At 32.6% G+C, this 20,720-nt stretch overlaps 3 protein-coding genes across 9 annotated transcripts; 1 reads left to right on the top strand and 2 right to left on the bottom strand.

Annotated features, from left to right (window-relative positions):
* The first annotated feature begins 830 nt into the window (after positions 1-830).
* LOC110632180 (thaumatin-like protein 1) lies at positions 831-2,894 on the top strand. Its single transcript, XM_058138318.1, has 3 exons — positions 831-1,353; positions 1,457-2,117; positions 2,441-2,894. The coding sequence occupies exons 1-3, from the start codon at positions 1,278-1,280 to the stop codon at positions 2,652-2,654; spliced, it is 951 nt and encodes a 316-aa protein (XP_057994301.1). The 5' UTR covers positions 831-1,277; the 3' UTR covers positions 2,655-2,894.
* Positions 2,895-10,997: 8,103 nt separating this feature from the next.
* Positions 10,998-15,987, bottom strand: LOC110632132 (calmodulin-lysine N-methyltransferase). Of its 7 annotated transcripts, none has more exons than XM_058138202.1 (6): positions 15,781-15,987; positions 15,286-15,365; positions 13,857-14,799; positions 13,495-13,610; positions 11,865-11,997; positions 10,998-11,315 (listed from the first exon to the last, which is right to left on the bottom strand). In XM_058138202.1, the coding sequence occupies exons 3-6, from the start codon at positions 13,862-13,864 to the stop codon at positions 11,102-11,104; spliced, it is 471 nt and encodes a 156-aa protein (XP_057994185.1). In that variant the 5' UTR covers positions 13,865-14,799; positions 15,286-15,365; positions 15,781-15,987; the 3' UTR covers positions 10,998-11,101. The 7 variants fall into 7 exon arrangements, with proteins under 7 accessions (XP_057994185.1, XP_057994184.1, XP_057994183.1 ...); XM_058138201.1 differs by lacking the exon at positions 15,781-15,987 and adding an exon at positions 15,494-15,562; XM_058138200.1 differs by having other exon boundaries at positions 15,286-15,987.
* Positions 15,988-16,487: 500 nt separating this feature from the next.
* On the bottom strand, positions 16,488-20,252 carry LOC110632166 (protein ALTERED PHOSPHATE STARVATION RESPONSE 1). The gene is made up of 4 exons (XM_021780287.2): positions 19,134-20,252; positions 18,800-18,984; positions 18,463-18,686; positions 16,488-17,697 (listed from the first exon to the last, which is right to left on the bottom strand). The coding sequence occupies exons 1-4, from the start codon at positions 19,849-19,851 to the stop codon at positions 16,914-16,916; spliced, it is 1,911 nt and encodes a 636-aa protein (XP_021635979.2). The 5' UTR covers positions 19,852-20,252; the 3' UTR covers positions 16,488-16,913.
* Between the last annotated feature and the right edge of the window lie 468 nt (positions 20,253-20,720).

The following is a 20,720-nucleotide window of genomic DNA, read 5'->3' as shown; positions in this document are numbered from 1 at the left end:
TAATGTTAGGCACCACTTTTACCTATGAAATTACATCGTCGGTAAAGTTTTAGTCGGTAATTAGTCGGTAATTTCGTCGGTAAAAATTAATTTAAATTTTATTTCTCTTTTCATCGGTAAAGCGTCGGTAAATTACCCACGAAATTTTGTAGTCGGTAATTTTTGTAATTATTTTTAACTTTTCTTGTAGTGAATATTATAAATACTCTCATACAAGCAAAAGAAAATATTTATTACAAACATACACGCATAAAAATAATTTATAATTTTTAATTACTATTATTCTAATATTATTTGGTCTATTATTTTTTTTTTTTAGAATGATTGTTCGAGCACAGTGAATAAAAGATTAATATGAAATACATAATAATGTAGTAGCTTATATTTTGGTTAGCGACTATATTTTATGTTAGTTTCATGTTTTAGTCTGAGTCTCCAAGTTTTATTGTTTTTATTTTTTTATTTTAATATCTCGTGCACATATAGCTTGCCCATTTTTCTCTTCATCCCTGATGGTTCAAATAAAGAAACGATGTCGTCTAATCTAGGAGAAAGAAGGATCAGGTGCAGCCGAAAAACATCAATTTCTTACAACTGTAGCAGATTTTTATCCTTTCATCTTCGAAACTGTACTTTTTGGTGAACAAGTGAAACAACAAATTGGTGTAACGTAGCCCATTAAAGCAGATTCTAGTTACACTTGAAACAGAGGAAAATCTTTCCCAACTCCCAAGTGGATTTTTTTGTTTCCTTCTTTGGCCTCCATGGGGCGGTCTGTTCTTGGATGCTTCCTCGGCTTATAAAGAGTTCTTTTTCCTTATAAATAGAGGACCTCTCTAGCCGCTGGTTGAGATTCTTCATCACTCACTCTCTCAAGTCTTACACTCTCCTTTAATTCCATCCACTCCCTCTTTCACCAAAAAAATAAGGTAGATTGGTAGATACAGAGAGAGCGAGAGAGAGAGGAGTGCAATCTTGTGAAATTTTTTCGCCAGTTTATGGCTTTGGGTGGTAATTCTTTTGAGCAGATTTCTCATTCCTCTTCTTTTCCTGCCATCTTTCATAGCAAAAAACCCAGTCTTAGTTACTGTTCTTCTTCTTATTCTCCTTTCTATTTCTTTCATAACCCTTGCTTTAATTACCAATCATCATCATCATCAACAAAAATGTCTCACCATTAATTAATTACCATCTATACACACCCATCATCATTCTTATTCTTGCGCTAACCCAAAAAAGAAATAGATTTCTTAAACTTCTTGAACAATAACAAGAACATGGCTTCATTATTCTCCTGTATTTCTTGTTCTTACACTGTATTCCTCAGCCTGATTATTCTCTTCATTTTCGAAGGTGAATTGCAGATTTTTTTTTTCTTTTTAGTTTAACAATGCATGGTTCATGAATTATTAAGTAAAAAATCCAATAATTAATCCTGGGATATATTAATTTTCAGGTGCTTCAGGTGCTGTATTCACACTTGTTAACAAATGCGATTACAGTGTATGGCCTGGAATTCTTGGAAGCCCTAAACTAGACACTACAGGTTTTGAGCTCCCCAAGGGCAGCTCTCGCTCTTTTCAGGCCCCGACAGGTTGGTCCGGTCGTTTCTGGGGACGAACTGGCTGCAATTTTGATGCTTCGGGCCACGGCTCCTGCGCTACTGCCGACTGCGGCTCTTCCCAAATCGAATGCAACGGCAACAGTGCTACTCCGCCTGCCACCTTAGCTGAATTCACCCTCGGCACCGGCACACAAGATTTCTACGACGTCAGCCTCGTCGACGGCTATAATTTGCCAATGGTAGTTGAGGTGAATGGCGGCTCAGGTGCTTGTGCGACGACGGGTTGCGTGACGGACCTTAACAGGAAGTGTCCGAATGAACTGAAAGTTGAGGGCGGCGCAGCATGCCGGAGCGCTTGTGATGCGTTTGGGAACCCAGAGTACTGTTGCAGTGGCGCGTATAATACACCTTCAACTTGTAAACCTTCGACGTACTCAGAAATGTTCAAGAACGCGTGTCCGAAATCATACAGCTACGCTTTTGATGATGCTTCCAGTACTTTCACGTGTACTGGTGCTGATTACACGGTCACATTTTGCCCTCACTTGCCCAGGTAAACACTACTTGATTCATGGTAACATAATTAAGCTTCCTCTCATCAGTTACTTCATTTCTTCCTTAATTATTACTTTTGGCTTTAATTGAAAAAAATAAACTTAATTATTTGTGCTATAATTAAGATCATAGTTTAGAAATTGTCGCCATTTATATGTTATTTGGATCTAATCATTGTTTAATTAGCACCCAGTAATTATTGAATTCAAATATTGGATTACTTGATTATTAACAAAGATAACATATGGTGGTATAATTGTTATATATTTATTAGTGTTGGGAAGTAACTTTTTTGGATTGGAATCAATTCTTGTTGTGCAGTCTGAAATCTGCAAGAGATCCGTCTCCAATGGCAACAGGGACAGAAGGAGGAGGGTCGATGGCGTCAGGGGCAATACAGGAGGCAGAATTAGCAAGTTCATGGCTGGCAAGTTTGGCAACAGGAGATTCAACAAGAAGCTACCCTCTTTCACTTGTGCAATTGGCACTTGTTTTGGTCACATCTTTCATTCTTTGCTACAACATTCAATTGTAGCTAGTCTCTCTCATTATCATAGATGTCCCTACTTCTTCACTTTTTCGACTGGCAATCAAAACTTTGTGAGAAAAAAAGGAAGGAGGAGAAAGAGAGAAAGGAATCAATAACTTGCATATAGGGGACCAATCAATCCTAATTTCTAAGCAAACCCACTTCCAAAATGATGCATATTTAATGTTCTACACATGATATTAATTAGTTTAGAAATAGAATTAATGTATTTCTCTTTTCTGTCAATTCATTTGTTTGCATTTTCTCCTTTTTTTTCCTTGTTCTATGGTCCTGCGGTGACCTTCAAAGCTAATGCTTAAAGAAAGAATAATTCAAGAAAGTAATAAAGTTAAGGAAACAAACAAGTCTTTGAGTGGTGACTTGAGGTTATTTTCATTTTGACGATTAAAAAAAAAAAAAAAGTGTAAACATTAGACAGAGAGATAATTAATTATATAATTGATATGTGGAAGGGAACTTTGGTGGGAATCAATCCCCCAAGCTTTGCAATTTGTTTGCTATAAGAAAATTAGTGTATGATTTCACACTTCCTTTTTTGCTTTAATGCCTCATTTTGTAAGCAAATAAAGTATATCAAATGACGGTAAAGTAAAATAAACTATCTAACGTTCACAAATTGATTCTGATTAATTGTTTTGGTTTTCTATGTTCTTGAAAGAGAATAGGGGTCTCAATTCCATAATCTTGAGATGAGATACTGTAATCTGTAGTTAATTTAGACGATATTCTGTAAAATCTCGAGATACTGAGGTAATAGCAAATGGGCATTATTAATTAAGAACGATCATTACTTTCTTGGATTGTTATTGATCAAGTCGGCGGCATTTGAAAAGTGAAAAGAATAAGGGTTTGTGACTATTTTTCAGCAACTTTTAATATAGTATTTAATGTTTTGATTAGAGTTAAAAATATTATTTTTTTTATTTAAAATATTCAATGACATAATATTTATATTAATGTTTAGAAATCAATAAAGTAATTCATAAAAAATTATCTTTATAACTTTGAAGATTATGTAAGCATTTTGATTAAACTCAATAAAATTATATCACTATTTTTATATTTAATAATCATTTTTTTAAAATATTTTTATTTTAATAGTTATATAAAAAGATAACTACTAACAATTAATATCTAGCCGTTAATTATTAGTAAAATAATTAATATTTATTAATATAACTAACAACTAATAGAATAACTAATATTATAAAACAGAGTCTCAAAGCCTTGAAGATTAGGAAGATTTTTTTTTTCAGGTTTGGAGATAACAGTGAAGAAAAGGGTGCCAATAGGAATTCAATTCGTGGCAGATAAGATATATATGCTGTTTTTTTATACTCAACATCATATCTACCATTTCATTTTGAGACAACATATAAATATATATATATATATATATATATATATATATATATATATATATATATATATGCTCCTTGGAATGCAATTGATATGATACAAGCCACCCACTATTGTAATGGTGAAATACTTAATTTAACGGTAGACATTACAGATAGCTCTGTTTCTAATTTTGTCAAATCAACAACATCTATGCAATTTAGATAAGGATGTTAGGAAACAATCAGTTATTATCTAACTATAAATTCATAAACACAAAATGGTAGGTTACACTGTGATAATATCTCCTCAATTTTTTCATTTAAAAATTAATCCATCAATTAAATCAATAAATTAAAAATAAAAATAATTTAAACAACAGCATAAAATTCTCCTTTAATATATATTACAGATAAAAGAATTTTTTAAACAGATATCAGTAATGAATATTGAGATGCTATACCTTACATTTTACAATTTTTTTTTTATTTTTTTGTTTCTTGGTCTTTCTTACAATTTTCAATTGAAATCGTCACCTTTTAATCATTAAGGCTGTCACTTTAGAGATTAGGAGATGCGTTTAGGGGAAAGCATCAATATAATTGAGACTCTCTTATAGAAAAGTACAAAACTAATGAACTAAAACATGTCTTATCTTTTGATTAAAAATCCTAATCAGCTTTCCAAATCCTAAATGGATTAACCAAATCCCAACTAGTTGCTAATACATCCTTCTATTATGAATAGAAGCAATAGGTCGGTTGAATGTCAAACATATTGATTGAAAAAAAACAAGTGGGATGCCTCAGAATTGCACCATCAATCAACAAAATTAGTGATGATGAGGGAATGTTCAGATGGGCATATGTTGGAAAATTTAGGGGCAATCACCATTGTAAGAGAAGGAAATAAAGCTAAAGAAGCCAATATAAGAATGATCCAAATTGCCGGCCATAGGGGTCCTATTTGTAGGTTCCAGTCTCTGGTGGACATGAGGTGAGAGAGAGGTTATGCTTAACCAAATTGTATGGTGGTGGAACCAACTCAAATTGTAAAGAAGGAAACAAACCTACTTTTAATTCTCAAGATAAGAGAAGATTTCTATTTCATATTAAATGGATGATGGCGTGATTGCCTTTCAACTTTAATTTTTCAAACCCCTTCAACATGTCATAAAGTTTTTGAAGCAGTGAGGTGTAAATTTCTTTTCCACCTTGTAACAGGATAGTCTTATGAATTTCAATTCATAATTTTAAAAATTCTTTTGAAATAAATTATTTGCAAGAAAAGTTCTATTTCTTTTAAAATAAATTTTTTTTTAAATTAAAAGAATTGAATTTTTTACTTTAAAATATAAAATTGACAAAAAAAAATTAATTAAATTAAAATTGTGCAAAATTATCATTTTCAAAAACATGTAAATCTTTTAAACTTCAATTTAGTGTAAATGAAAATCACTCTTATTCAATATGGTATATTTATGGATTATAAGGCAGATAAATTTTGTCATAATTTTCAATTTTTACTGTTATTATTTCTAAAATTTTAATTTATAATATAAAATTTATTGATTTATGAATTTTAAATTATCATGTTAACGTGACAAGCATAAAGAAAAAAAAAAAAAAAAAAATTCTCTCTCCTCCTTATATCTCTCTCCCAGTGTTATTCTCTTCCTTCCCCTCTGCCATCTTTCATTCGATTCCTCTATCATATTCTTTACTTTCCATCATCAAACCCTCTATTTTCTATCTGACATCATCACCACTAATAAACAAGACAAAACCCATTGTGGGAAAAAATTGGCGATAGAGAAAGAGAGCTTTCGGTTTTTTCTTTTTTTTTTTCCTTAGCACAAACCCAAAGCCTTGGCTGACACCAAACCCAATCTCCTCCTCATCCATGGCCTAGGTGCTAATACATTGTGGCAGTGGGATGACGTCATTCGCCGCTTCACCCCTTGCTTCAATGTCTAAGTCCCTGACTTAGTCTTCTTTGGCAAGTCGTTCACCACCTGACCGAAGTGGACTGAGTCATTACTAAGCGCAGGGGGAGGAAGGTGAGAGGGCAAAGACACAGTGAACGGAATTGGGCGAGAGAGTGACATCATTTATTCAAGAATTTTTATATTATAAATTAAAGTTTCTACCTCCTTTGAATGATAGTATGTCACGGTGTTAGGTTGTAAAGTGACGGTCTCTTAAATATGATTTTATCACAAATTTCAAAATTATTAAGTTGATAATTTTAGATGGTTTAAAATTTTTACATTTTAATTTTATACTTACATAATTTATAAAATTTTAATTATACTTTATTTTTTTATTTAAAAATATTCTTTATCTCTCATACGCTAATCTTTTATTGTAATATTACTAGATTAATAAAAAAAAAATATATTTTAAATGAAATTTTCATCTAAATAATTTTTTTATTGATTTTGATAATGCCATTGTTTCTATTAATAATTTTAAATAAAGTTTTCCATCTACGTTAGGAGGTAAATTAAATGATAGACAAAAGATTAAGGATTTGTAGATTCATTTTTAATAATTTAAATCCTTTACAATAGAAATTGTACGTGTTGCAATGCAAACAAAGTTTAAAATAATTCTTTATATATTTAAAATAGCAAACAAGATATTTTAATAATTTTTATATTTATTGTACTATACAATATTATTTAACGAAATAAAAAAATGTTATTAAACCATCGTGTGCTGTATTATATTTTTAAATATGTTAATAATAAAAAATCATACAATATAATGTAATACAGTATAATATGATACATTAATAAATTATACTGCATTCAATCCAAACAAGCATGTTCACAAAATCAAAATTTAAAAGTTTTTATATTATAAATTAAAATTTAAAGGCAACAGGGTTAAAGGATAATAGGTAGAATTTATCCTACTAATGAAATGCATTATGGCAACAGTAAGAAAGAAAGAAAGGAGGGAGAATATATTGCTTCATCACCCAATAATCCCCAGCCAATAACCTTAAAATAGATGAGAGAGGAATGGACACAGAAAGCACTTCCAAGCCAAATAATGTGGCTGCTGAACCTTAGAAAGCACATCATCCATGGAGTTTCCAATAAATGCGAGACTATAAGAACCTCAAAAATTCGTAAACCTCTCAGTGTTGGATAAAACAACAATTTGACTTAATCGTAGCAGCAACCATTGGTATTTAACTGACAAACTTATCGTATTGCATTAGACAGTACAATAGAGCATCGGTTAATTTTTAACAACACTAGCATACTCTTTTTCCTTATTGACTTTCTGCTCAAAGTGCAGAGCATTACAACTCAAGCCTATTATCAATCCTTTTATTTTCACGGTTCTGAGGGAGCTAAACATAAATACTAAAAAGAAATTAAATGAAATTTTAATAAAAATATGAGAAGTAAAATAAAAATATAATTTATTAAGAGATTAAAATTAAATAATAAAAAAGTATGAATGAAACTTTTAAGGAAAAATATAAAACAATATCTTATGATTTCGCGTTTCGTATATAAGGGACCGTGATTTAATTTTTTTCAATTTAATATATTGTGCTTTCCTTCATTAATAAATATGGTATAAATTATTAGTTACTGTAAAATGATGTTGGCATGTCAAATACAGTAATGGTTTTAAAAAATTAATTAAAATTTATGGATAAATTTTTAATTTTAAAAACTCTTGGCCCCCCTCCCAAGCCACAAGGTAGTTCCGCCAATGCTGCTCATGTTACCTAAATCTGCACTCAATAACCAACAAAGACAAGCACAGCAGAATATCGTTTCCCAGAAAACCTGCAAAAACAGTTTCACTCCAACAAATAGCAAATACTTCAGGCCAAAGCATGTTTCTTCTTCACAGGACACAGCACGTTCATTGCTGCAACATCTAAAAAGCAAATAGTGAAATTTCCCTCCTCCAGTAAATATTAGTTTATTTGACCCACAGAGCATCAGATAGATCTTTTTGACTTCGTTTTCAATCGTCCTTTAGTTAGAGAATCTTTGCTTACTCATGGACAGCCATATCTAAATGCTTTTAACTTAGATGCTCAAATGAAGATGAGGAATCTCCTTTCAAAAGCTTCATGGACCTATTGTATTAATAAGTTCAAAAAGAAAAAAAAGAAAAAAAAAAAAAGAAAAAAAGCATCACAAAGCTCTTCTTTTCACTTCTAAACCCACAAACCAGCAAGGGGACCTACACATTGTATAGTGAGTGGTGAGGAATGCAATTTCAATGATAATGGAACCCACCAAGCGACTAGACTTAAATAGTGATAGTAACAAACGAATTGTTGCCTACCACTGATAATGGTTCGCCATCCAAGCTTTACTATTTGGTTCAACCAAAATATGATTCGGATCATCTATAATTATTTAATTAATTTATTTATATAATAATAAAAGATAAAATATATAAAATGTATTCCATAGTTACTTGCTTTAAAATAAATAAAATTATTTTGTTATGAACAATAAAGTAATTTAATAAAATTTTACAATTTATCTCATTAAATTTTTATAGAATGATACTTTTTTCCGTAAAATTGTCAACTATAAAATTTTTTATTAATTCAATAAAAAAATAAAATTTTTTCAGTATATTAAATTATCATATTTTCACAATATCTTAAATTTTAATTAAAATAATAGATACTATATATGAAATGCTAAATAAATATATATTATTTTATTTTATTTATAATATTTTTTAATGTTATTAAAAAATATTATATATGCGGTGAAGAAATTTTATTTTTTTCATTAAATTGATAAATTTTTTATAATTAATTATTTTATGAAAAAAATTATTTTATAAAAATTTAATAATAAATTATAAAATTTCATCAAACCACTTTATTTTTTTGTAATAAAATAATATCTACTTTGTTTTAAGTAACTATAGACATTTTATTAGAAGAAACTGACTACATAACCGTAGTAGTTACGTATATGAACCATTGCATTGGCAAAAAACCTGTTTAGTTTATTCAATTTAACTGTTGAATACAATTGATAGCTGTTAGCTGATAGCTAATAACTGATAATAGCTAATTTATATTAAGTGTTTGGTAAAACTATATTTAGCTGTTGCTGTTGATATGTGAAATGACTAATAAGGATATATATCATATAATTTATTTTATCATTTAAATAAATATAAAATTATAAATTTATTATATTATATTATTATTAAATTAAATATATAATTATTAAATTAATATATTATATCATTTATTATATTATTAAAATAAATATATAATTATTAATCTATCGTATAATATCATTTATTTTATTATTAAAATTAAAAAATAATTATTTAAAAAATTAAATAACTTTAAAAATATAGATAAAATAATAAAGTAATTATTATTGTTAATAAAAAACTTTATAATTAATTTTAAGTATTTAGATATAAATAAATATTTTATATTTTATGTTATTAATAAAAATTATTTTAATAAAATTGAAATACGTTAATTAAAAAGTTAAAATTATAAATAAATAAAAAAAGATAAAAGTATTAATAATATTAATTTTTAAGTTAAATAAAAAAGATAATATAATCAAAATAAAAAAAAAATAAAACTAAATCAGCTATCAGCTGATGAAAAACAGCTCTAAAAATAGAGCTGATACAAACTGCAGCTGATGGGTACATACCATATCAGTTGCCCATCAGCTATCAGCTTTATTTTTTTAAGCTTGCCAAACACTCAAGTTCACCTGTTTGGGTGTCCATCAGCTATCAATTGCACCACCCAACAGATGAACCAAACATTTACTAAGGCTCTTTTGGATAGTGTGAGGAAAGGGTAATTAATAGAATGATAAGGGAGGGTAAGGAAGGGGAAGGGTGAAGAGAGTTACAATAAAAAAAATCTCATGCTTGGAAAGAGATGAATTAATGGTAAGGTAAGGAAATGTAATGTATATTCTTCATATTAGGAAAGAGGTGAAAGAAGGATAAATAATTATTAGAAGTATAAAAATACCCTTTTTTATTAGATAATTTATTAAATGGTAAACTCACTATGATAAATATTAAATTTGCAAATAATAATAGTCCACTATAAATAAATCATAAAATTAATAGATCAAAACAATAATGCGCAAATCTAACAAAGATTGAATAAAAAATAGATTATTTAGAAAAAAAAATGATAATTGAAGTATAATAATTAAAGCAAACTATTAAAAGAAAAATAAAAAAATAATAATTGAAGTATAATAATTGCAGCAAATTATTTAAAAACAAATTATTGAAAGTAGAGAAACTATGTATGACTACTTAAGAGAGAATACATTTATTTGTAGCGGTACACTAAGTTTATTTTTAATGGGTATAATTAGATTTTTAATAAAAAATTAAGGATACAATAGAAAAATAAAAATGAAGTAATTTTCAGCTCTCCCCTCCCCCTGCTTACACCTCAATTTGGGGTGTAAGAAAAATTGAGATTTGAGGGGTAAAGGAGGATAAGCTTTACCCTTACTTACCCTTATCTTTTACTAACTCACCTCTTCCCAAACAGGGGTATAATAGTTACTTACCCCTTCTTACCCTTATTTACCATTTCCTCGCCTCGCCCCACCCAACCAGAGCATAAAAGATAACCAAATGCAAATATATATATATTTGAAAATAGAAAGCCCACCACTAATCTCCAATTCTGCATGCTTAAGTTCCACAAAGTGAAAGAAAACTGTCTTTTTGCTACATAAAATCACAGTAACAAAAGAAAGAGAAGTGTGCTTTACGGGTTGGATTTATAGGCTTTCTAAAGACTCAATTTAAAGTACTTGTATCAATTTATGCAAATCAAAGGTACATCTAGACTGTGATTTAATAATATTATCCATGTTAATTCATGTGATTATATTAGAGACTAGTCCTTAGGTTAATGCAAGTATATGGGTTATAACCTATGTCAATTTGTTTTTCTTCACTACCCATGCAAAAAAAATATAAAAATTATGAATGGAATAGAAGGCTTCAAAAGTTTATAATGTAACTCTGACCAGCAAAGGATAGCAGTGATCTTTTTCTTAGCTGGGCCATGAGTTACCACTATTCATGAACCCTTGATGACGCATCCAAAACTTCTGTATCATAGTTCTCTGTTACACAGAAATGCATGCCATTTTCTTCAATTTCCTCTAGAAACTTATCCAGTGAATTGCCTCTTCGAGGACTGAAGAATATTGCTTCTGATATCCCAGCGTTTCTCAGCAAGAGTTTGACAGCAAAAGCAAGGCCTTTGTGGAACTCCTTAAAAAAGGCGCTGTCAAAATTTACATGTCATGTTAATATAAAGAAGATAAGTTCGGCATAAAAAGGAAAAATAGCCATCAGTGTATGCTTGCGTGCGAACAGGTTGCCCCCAATTTATATTGGGTACAAGTGCCTTTTGTCAACTATTGTTGCAACCTTGGAGAATCTTCAGTGCACTAAGGAATTGTGAATGACATAAATTTTCCTTGCCTAATCAGATTGAGAACTCTTTTGTAAAATTTTTTTGATAGGATTGAAAAAGGCATAATCCAGATAGATTAGGGAATGTGGCATGTTGTTTACAGCTAAACACACAAAGATTAGATCTGTTATGATTAGCAACATAGCATGAGAAACTTTCCAAAACCTGTCTTTATCTGATAGTAAAAATAAGAGATTATTATTGATTATATGGCACTTGGAACAAATTTAATACTTTGTCAGGTTTAAATTCAATTGATCCAGTTTATATGATTCTTTTTCGCTTTCTTGCATAAACAAAAAAGTACAATGTGATGCAAATTTATTAAAATGGAAAGTTAAAAGAGGCAAAACTCACCAATCACTAGCAACAATGACATCAAAAGTGTTAGAGATATTTGAAGCTTCTGCCTGATCCCAATTCAATGTCATACTCCTCACTTTTGTACTACCAAATGCCCCAGAGTTAGTATCCATATTATGCTGAATATCTGGATGTTAAGAACACCCAATATGAATATAAGAAATAATCGAGAAAAAGGAATAGAGCCTGTCACCACTGCACACCCAGGCATGCAAGTGCATGCAACAAAAAGAAGAAGATAGAAAGGAAAAATAAGGAAAAAGAATTTGGCATAGCAAAACCAGCAAACGTTTAGCAATACAGTGATGCTTCACTTGGCATGAGTAAATTAACTGACCAGCACAACATAGAACTAAATCAATAGTATAACTGCCTTAGTGCATCATGAAGTTACATCTACAAGAATATGCACCAAAAACAATCATAGTTACTACAACCCAAAACCATGATAATTATTGTCAAAATAAATCTTTTCTTCTAATTTTAAAACAATCTAAGATCACACCGATGGGAGAAAGTCCTCAAATGAGAAAAATAACAACAAAATAAAGGGTGTTTTGCTACAACATGCAGCATAAAACAGGTTGAAAGCAAGCATTAATAAGACCAGGTTGGAGACACCTACATCTTGCTCATTCTCAAGCCAAACAACTTGAGATTACAGCTTGAGTAATTGAAACTCTGAATGCGCAATAAATGAGTCACAGACAATTTAACATTTCTATTTGAGATTGAAAAATGGCTGCAAATTTTTCAAGGAATAAAAATAGAAGGATCAATGACAATAAAACAATCAACTCTAAGAACTAGGTATGTTTTTTGCATTAAATGCATTGATAAAGCTTGAAGTCAAGCCACATTAAGAATATTTCTAAAATCTACTCATGGCTCTTCTTCCAATGTAACAAAACAATCAGACATCAGCAAGTGACAATGCCTTGCATGGAAAGCCAGTACCCACTTTTGAGAAACAAATTTGCCATCCAAACCTCTCATGCCATGTCCCACCAACTAAGCCTACCACTTATCACCCTATTTGCATTAATAACAATGAAAAAGCTGTCTCCAGAAATAGCCAAAGAGGGCAATAATATTTCATGTCATAATAGCCATTACACAAAACCCAATGTACCGCATTTCTAAATTCAATTTCTTACTTTAATAGTTTTAAGTCTGGTTCATTTCTCTACTTTGCACATATTTGAGAAGAAAATTTGCTGCAAAATTCCCTACTCAATTAGAAAGTGAAGAATTAAGGTTTACCTTCTTTCATACCAAGGCTCCATTTGTTTTGCATTAAATACTTCCCTAGAACAATTTGCTGGTATTTTGGAGTTGGGACACTTGGAAAAATTGGTCATTAAAAATGTTTTCTTAGTTAAAAAGAAGTCATATCACATTTAGGGAATGGTTCCTTCAAGAGGAAAAAGTTCTTCTGAATTTCAACAAATTAATTAAAAGGGAAGAAACTTATAAGGCAAATTACACATGCTCACTAATCTATCAACTACCTTCAGTCATCCTTGGAGCCTGACAGATTTCAATGAAAAAAAATGGGGCATAAAATTTAGCCATAAAGTTCTCATACATATTAACCATGAGAATATGCAAATCAAAAGGATACAATCAACCACTTGAGGATTTCCATCAGAGATTACAACTTCCACTGCCTCAGTAGTTGCAGCAATAACTAATCCAGCTAAACCATAGCCTGAACCAAGCTCAATAACTCTTTTTGACCTAGAAGATTGGATAAGGAATTAGGATGAATAAGTAGACTGGATATGTAGAAGAGTTGAAAAGCAGGAATCAGAAATACAGAACTGCAGCATAAGTTTTCCCTAGTGAACAGAATCTCCTACAGCACAGTTTTTTCTTTGGTAGACAATAGAAGAAGTTTTATTGAGATGGACTACAAACAAGAGCATGAAAACAAGTCAAAATACATGGAAACGTGAAAGCGTGGAGAAATGCTATTTTACACACCTGAACATGTCTGCATGTGATAAGCAAAAATAAGCAAGGACTTCTTCTGATGGCCAATGACCTGTATAACAAGATCATTTTAGAATCCTAAGCATAAACAAGATAAAGCAACACTAATTGATTATGTAGATGAACCATTTGAATTTTCTCCAGCTAACAAGATTTGAACTGAATCTTCCAGTTCATATATCTAACACCATATTAAGAAACTTTCAATGGTGATGCACACCAACCGCCATTATGATATTGTATTTAACTAGCTTGTAAAAACACACCCATTGCAGAAGTTAATCCAATAGCAGGAGCTTAAAGTAGAACTTCCCAAATAAAATAGATAGATATCTTATAATCAAAGCAATAAAATAAAAGAAGGCCCCCATGCATGAAATATTTCAAATTTCATCAAAATTCAGGTGCCACAGACAAAAACTTTCACTCTCAGGGGTATGCATCATTAAATTCAATCCACCAATCTGGTCTGAATTTGGCAGTTGGTTTAGTTTACCACTCAATAAAAAGTACAATACGGATTGTAGGAAATAAAACTTCACTTCATAAGAAACGAAACTAAAAACAGTAACTCAAACTTGTATAAAATAATAGTAATAATAAAAATTTATTTTTTTGATTTTTAAATCTTTTTATTACATATAAGGAAGTGAATATTTAAGCTAACTTGAGCTGGTTATGCAAAACTAAAAAAAAAAGTTTCGTTTGTCTCAAAACATTTCAAAAATTGGATCAAAGAATAATATTTTGATTTAATCTGATTTGGTAATTGGTTCTGTTTAGTTTGATTTCTATGTTCAAAACAGTCCAGTTTGATTTGATCATTTTAAAAATCGTAATTATCAGTGTGGTCAGAAGTCAGAATCCCCTCCAATTGTTCCAGCCTGAAACATGCATAGGACACCGCTATCTCCTTCCCTCAATACTCTGTTCTCTGCAAATAAAGCAAACTACCGCCTTCACACTTTTGTCAAGGTAGAATGAAGAGAAGTGAACAAAAAACAATACTTAGATAATTTAATTAAGCGTGAAATCATGTATGGGTTTAATCCTTTACAACTATCCACATCCCCTTTGCCCTTCTTGTTTTATTTAATTTTGTAATCAACAAGACAAAATTCATGCTCCACGAAATGAAAATATGGCTGGGAAATTATAAAGCATTATTATTACTTGTCATTTCCTCCAAAAAAGTTACCCCATATAAAAAAATATGGTATATAACCTTAATTCTCATTAGAAGATATGCAAGACTTAACTTCTCACTAGAAGCTTTCCTACAATAAGCCAGAGACATCTCACTTTTGCTTCAGTCAATAAATGATTAGGAACCATATAATTCTAAAAGATGTTTTCTATATGCTCAGAGTTCTTATCTTGGCTTTGGGATCAAACTCAATAAATGAGAAGGAGAACTTACAGACAAGCCCAGTGTTATCAACATTGTATCTATTAGATATCTCAAAATCACTGAGATTAGGGCGCCCGTCCATCCTTTGGCTGCAAAGAAATTTCATATATAGCAACAACAAAACTCAAATACTGTATTACTCTAAAAAAAACAGTCCTATTGTATTTGAATGCAATCACATTTCAATCTAAAGTTCAGAACGTGTTCGAAGAAATACCTGAGAGAACAAGATACAAGGTCCAGTACACCAAATGAAAGAAAATGAACTCACGTAAGGAAAAGTTTAGGGGACCCATTAGTGGGTAACGTGTAGCATATATAGGCTTCTCTAGAGTTTGGATTTTTATCAACTAGTAATCGGCTAGGAATTAAGTTGAAGCCATAACAGGCCTTCCTGGAAATGCGCTTGATGGCATTTAAAGATTTCTCATCTGCGAGATACATTAACAGCAATAGGCAGCCAATTAGATTTAAGGAATTCGATTGGTGTATAGAAGAAAGAACCTGAAATATGGGCAGGAGGGCTTGAAGAAGGATTCCCCATCTCAGAGAAGCAACTTTTGCATTTGCTGTTTCATTTTCATGCATGGTTTGTCAAGTTGAGAAATGGCTATTTGCTCTTTTTCTTTCAGTTTTCTTCGAGCTCCAGGTTCGTGAGTGAGACTATCGAGCCCATCGTCAACGCTAATTGTGCTGAAAGCCCTTTTTTTTTTTTTTAAATATATAATGATAGATTAAGTTTTAAATGAAAGTGGTTACAATAAATATGTAAAAAAAAAAATATTAAATATATAAATAAAAGAAAATTAATAAACCTTTTCATATAATTTTGTATTGTAAATAAAAAAAATATAATAAAATATAACTTAAAATTTAATCACAGTGTGTGTCGCAGCTGCCACTATAAATTCAAAGGTTTATTAATTTATTAATATGCACTTATAGTGTGTTTAGAAAATTAAATGGGTCAATTATCATTTAAAAAAAAAAAGAAATCTGAAAAAAAAGGTAGAAGTCACGTTGAAAAAATTAAACTTTTTTAAGGGGTTTATTTTTTTTTTATGCTCTTCTTTGCTTTTATACAGATTATATAGATAAATAAATTCATCAAAATATTAAAATAAATCATTTTATCTTTAATAAAAAGAATAAACAAAATCATCTTTATTATATATATATTTTTTTTCTCCACTTGATCAAAACCAAAATAATTCACATCCAAAAAGCAACTCATTCTTTTAAACTTCCAAAAGAAAAAAAAAAAAAAAGAAGACAGTAATTTGGTACTGTTAAAGCAAAACAGAAAATTCAAAACCATTCACAAACTTTCCTATGACAGAACAACACCAGTATAATAAAAACCCCAAATACAAAACTTCCAGCTCCATGGCACAAGGTCTCCACCAGCACACTGCCAGAATGCTATCAATTCTTCTATGTGCCCCCCACCATCACACTGCCAAAGTGCTATCAATTCTTCTATGTGCCCCCACTATTGTTGCTCCATACCGACATAATTTCCAAACTGAACCTAGGAGGTTCCTGCAACACTTCTGCATGATTCAATCCAGCTACAGAATGAGATGCTATCTATATATATACAGAAAACCCTCTTTCAGCCAAATCTAGATCTCCTCTTAGGGTAATATTCTCTTCACATCATCTCCCTGTTGCGTATTTTTCGCTTGGTTGTATACAGACTCGAATGCATGCATACATACACTTGAAAATCCCACTATCGCCTGAAAGACATGTGGGAATCCCATTTGCAGATTATTCAGGGTCATTGCTCTCGTTATGCTCACTGATTTTTCATGCTTACTTTTCTCCTCCTCTGCTTTTGCTCTCAAAATCTCAACCTTAGCTCGCTTCTCTGCTACTGGATCCTTGCTTCTTGTGTTGCCAGTTGTTTCAAGCATTGAGTATGGGCCATACTTGCTTTCCAGTGATCTAAGTTCAGCAGCCTTCTTCTCAAACTCCTTGAATGCTGATTCTGACCTCTTCTTTTGTTTATGCTCTTCTGCTTGTTGGACAACTATGGCATGAATAACTGTTAAAAAGCTCTTAATTCCTTCAGACGCTACTTTGTCTGGAATCCGATCAATCGCATGGTGCCATTCCTCACAAATAGTGTAAATTCGAGATTCTTGATTGGTTCTGGAAAGTGGGTTTGTGCTGAACTGGAAAAGACTAAGCCGGAGCCAGCCCGTTAGGGACTGGATGTAATCCTGCTGTGCCTTCACTAGGTTGCAGAAGGACTGGTGCCATTGCTGAACTTCAAGTTCCAGCTGGAGAGTGGATTGTCTGTGAATCTCAGATGTGGGTTCGGTAGACGGGATGGTGTTCAGGTATTTGAGCTGCTGAACTATGTGCGTTTGAACCTGATGAGCCTCGTACATGCTTCTCCACATGCACATCAATCTGCGAGGTGGAAGTAGAAGCAGCAAATAAGAAGCAACGACTGCACATATCGCTCAAGTCTTGCATGGAATAATTTCTCCCAATTTAGAAATAAACATGCTTTATAATTTCCTAAGTTAAATGATAGAAATAAAATTTTCCTGATATTGCAATCACCTTATAGCCAAGATTTGACTCTGGTGACCCCACTCAAAATATGGTACGTATAGCCACAAGATTGTCTCCTTGAGGAAGACAATGGACCAACAAAAGTTCAAGTATGAAGGCAAAGAAAGATTCACTGGACTAAACTGAAGCCATAGCCCTCAAATGATCGTACATAGAACAGTTGGGTCACTGTAATCTTTGAACTAAAAGCAAACAAAGGCAGTGAAAAACAAGCCAATAAAAAACTAAAAAGCAGTCAAAAGCAATCTTCTGTACAGTAACATATACACCAGGGCAAATCCTTCAGGTCCCAAAAAAAAATCCATATTTTAACGCTCTCTCTTTCTCTCTCTTCTCTCAAGAAATTTTCCTTTGGTCTCCACTCGGTACTCACTGCTGAAACAACAACTACCAAATGCCAATTGGCAATTGCAGAAAACACTGCTGTCCCTTAGAATCTTTGCAACGGCTAAAATGCACTACAAGGCAATCCAAGAGTGTGGCTTGGAGTGGTCCATATCAATTTGTCCACTAATTAATGTGTCCCTAAAATGCAAGTACCCAGTAGGATCAATTACAGAAAGCAAGTACAAGAAATTAAGAAGACTACCGACTAACCCTTTTACAAGCTCAAGAAGTTGAGGGTAGAGCTGTGTCTCCCTCAATTTGATGATTTCAGCAGACGTAGTCTCAATGGCCTGTGTAGCAACAATCATTAGTGACTCCAATTTTTCCACCTCTTTCTTTGTCTTCTCAGTCTTTACATAGTCAGCCCTCTTTACTTCTAGCTTCCTCAGCAATGCCACCTTCTTCTCATGCTCAACTTTTATGCTCTCAGCATTCTAATTAACACCACAAACAAAAAGAATAAAATAAATGAATACTAAATAAAATCACCATCTTCAAGATAGATAGAGACAGGCTAATGCCCACTGGAATGAAATGAAGATCTAACCTTGACCTCCTGGAATAATTTCTTCTCCCAGGCATACAGCCTCTCTACAATGGAACAGTGGCTAATTCCTAAAGAGTTTCCAACCATTTCCTCCCCCATCTTCCCAAACCCATTCATTTTTGGACTTGAACCCCATGTCCATAATGATGGATTTGTCAAATTGCATCCATGGTCATAAACTTTACCTGCAAAACAAAGGAAATATTTAAATATATATAATATATCAAAACAAATGTTTTCCCTAGTTTTCTCGGCAACCAAACAGAAGTGAAACAGTAAAATAAGGGCCTAATAAAACAAATGTACAGAACGGAAATCCAAGAAAACCACTCGCCTCCTTTGTTTTGAGCAGAGAAGTTAGGGTTTGGAACTTCTAAAAGCAAAGAGAGCTGACCACCAGCATCAGCAGCCTTGAGAAAATATTCATCAACTTCCTTCGCAATCTCCACCAGATCCTTGCTATTCCTCGAAACCACCATAGCAAGCTCACTCCCGCTCCCACTACCATTTTCCTTCGAGAACCCACTAATTACCGATGGCGGGGCCGTTAGGCTGGCTGCCGTCCCTGTCGCCGTGACCGCCACTTCAGACGCCGTCGTGGTTGTCACCTCTTCCCACTCCTCCTCAGTTACTGACCGTGACGTCATAGGAGGGGGCGGGACAAAAGGATCCCAGAAGTCCCAGCTTGAAGACTGAGGCGGTGGTGGCGGAGGAGGAGGGGGAAGACCTGGAGAGGCGGTTATGGACGTCCATGTGTCGGAGCTGGGGCTCCTTGGTGGAGGTGGCGGCGGTGTGGGTGGCAAAGGAGGTGGTGAGGGTAAGACAGGTGGGATATGATGTTGGTGGTGGCGGTGTTGATGGAGGTGGAGATTGGCTTCTGTGCTGGAGAACTGAAGAATCGCTGAACCAGTAGCACGCAGTGAACGAAGGTACATGGCGTGTGAAGCAGAGACCGCTTGCCTAGCATTAACCAACTGCTTCATGTACCTTTTTCTTGCCTTGCATCTGGAAACCATTTCTTCTCTCTCTAATCTTGAATAACAGCAACCCATTTTCCTGATCTTAGCTCTCCCTCTCTGGTAGATCAAGCGTTGCTCTTCTTGATTTGGAGACGAAAGGGAAAGTAAAATGCTTTTAGAAAGCAAAAGAAACTTTCTTTTCTTTTTAGGTTTTGGAAATCTTTGCTGTAGAAGATTTTAGTTTGGTGAAAGGACTGTTGCTTTGGTTTCATCATGAGCTTTGATTACTGGAGTGTCTTCCATACTTGCCCTGTCAATGTTGGGTCTAAAGTTTCTTTTTCTCTCTTGGGCTCTGCAACTCTCTTTCAAACCAAACACAAAGCTATATTGCTAGGAACTTCTGCGTTTTTCAACCAACACACTTGTTTTTCGTGTAAGGGCTCTATCTGGAGAGATGGAAGCTTCAGACACGGTGGTGGTGGTGGTGGTGGCGGTGGTGGTGGCGGTGGAAGAGAGGAACAGTGTTGAGAGGTATAGAAAATGGACAATGAGCATTGGACAGAGAGCCAAAGTAATTTTATATTTAAATTTCTGTGACGAAGATGCCCTTAAGCTTATTTTATTTACTGCAAAATACCCTCCAACATGCAGCGCATCGCACGAAGCCAAATGTTTGCGGCCAGGTTGATACTGCCAGCCAGCCAAGATGGCAAGATTTAGATGAGTTGTACGTTGAGCCAAATCTGGGAAAAGGAAGGAGCTTAAGGGGTTTTTTTTGGTAAATTGACACTTCAACGGCACAAATGGAGGGACGCGCGAAGAGGATCATTACAATAGGCTTCAAATGTTTGGGATTTTTTTCATGAAAAAAAAAAAAACAAAAACTTAAATATTTATTTTTTTATTAAAATGTATATAATATATATTTTATTAATATGTTAAATTTTAGATTTTAATTGTTG

Source organism: Hevea brasiliensis, chromosome 16 (genome assembly GCF_030052815.1).
Source record: "Hevea brasiliensis isolate MT/VB/25A 57/8 chromosome 16, ASM3005281v1, whole genome shotgun sequence".
Taxonomy (NCBI): domain Eukaryota; kingdom Viridiplantae; phylum Streptophyta; class Magnoliopsida; order Malpighiales; family Euphorbiaceae; genus Hevea; species Hevea brasiliensis.
This window is presented reverse-complemented; position numbering and strand designations above follow the sequence as displayed.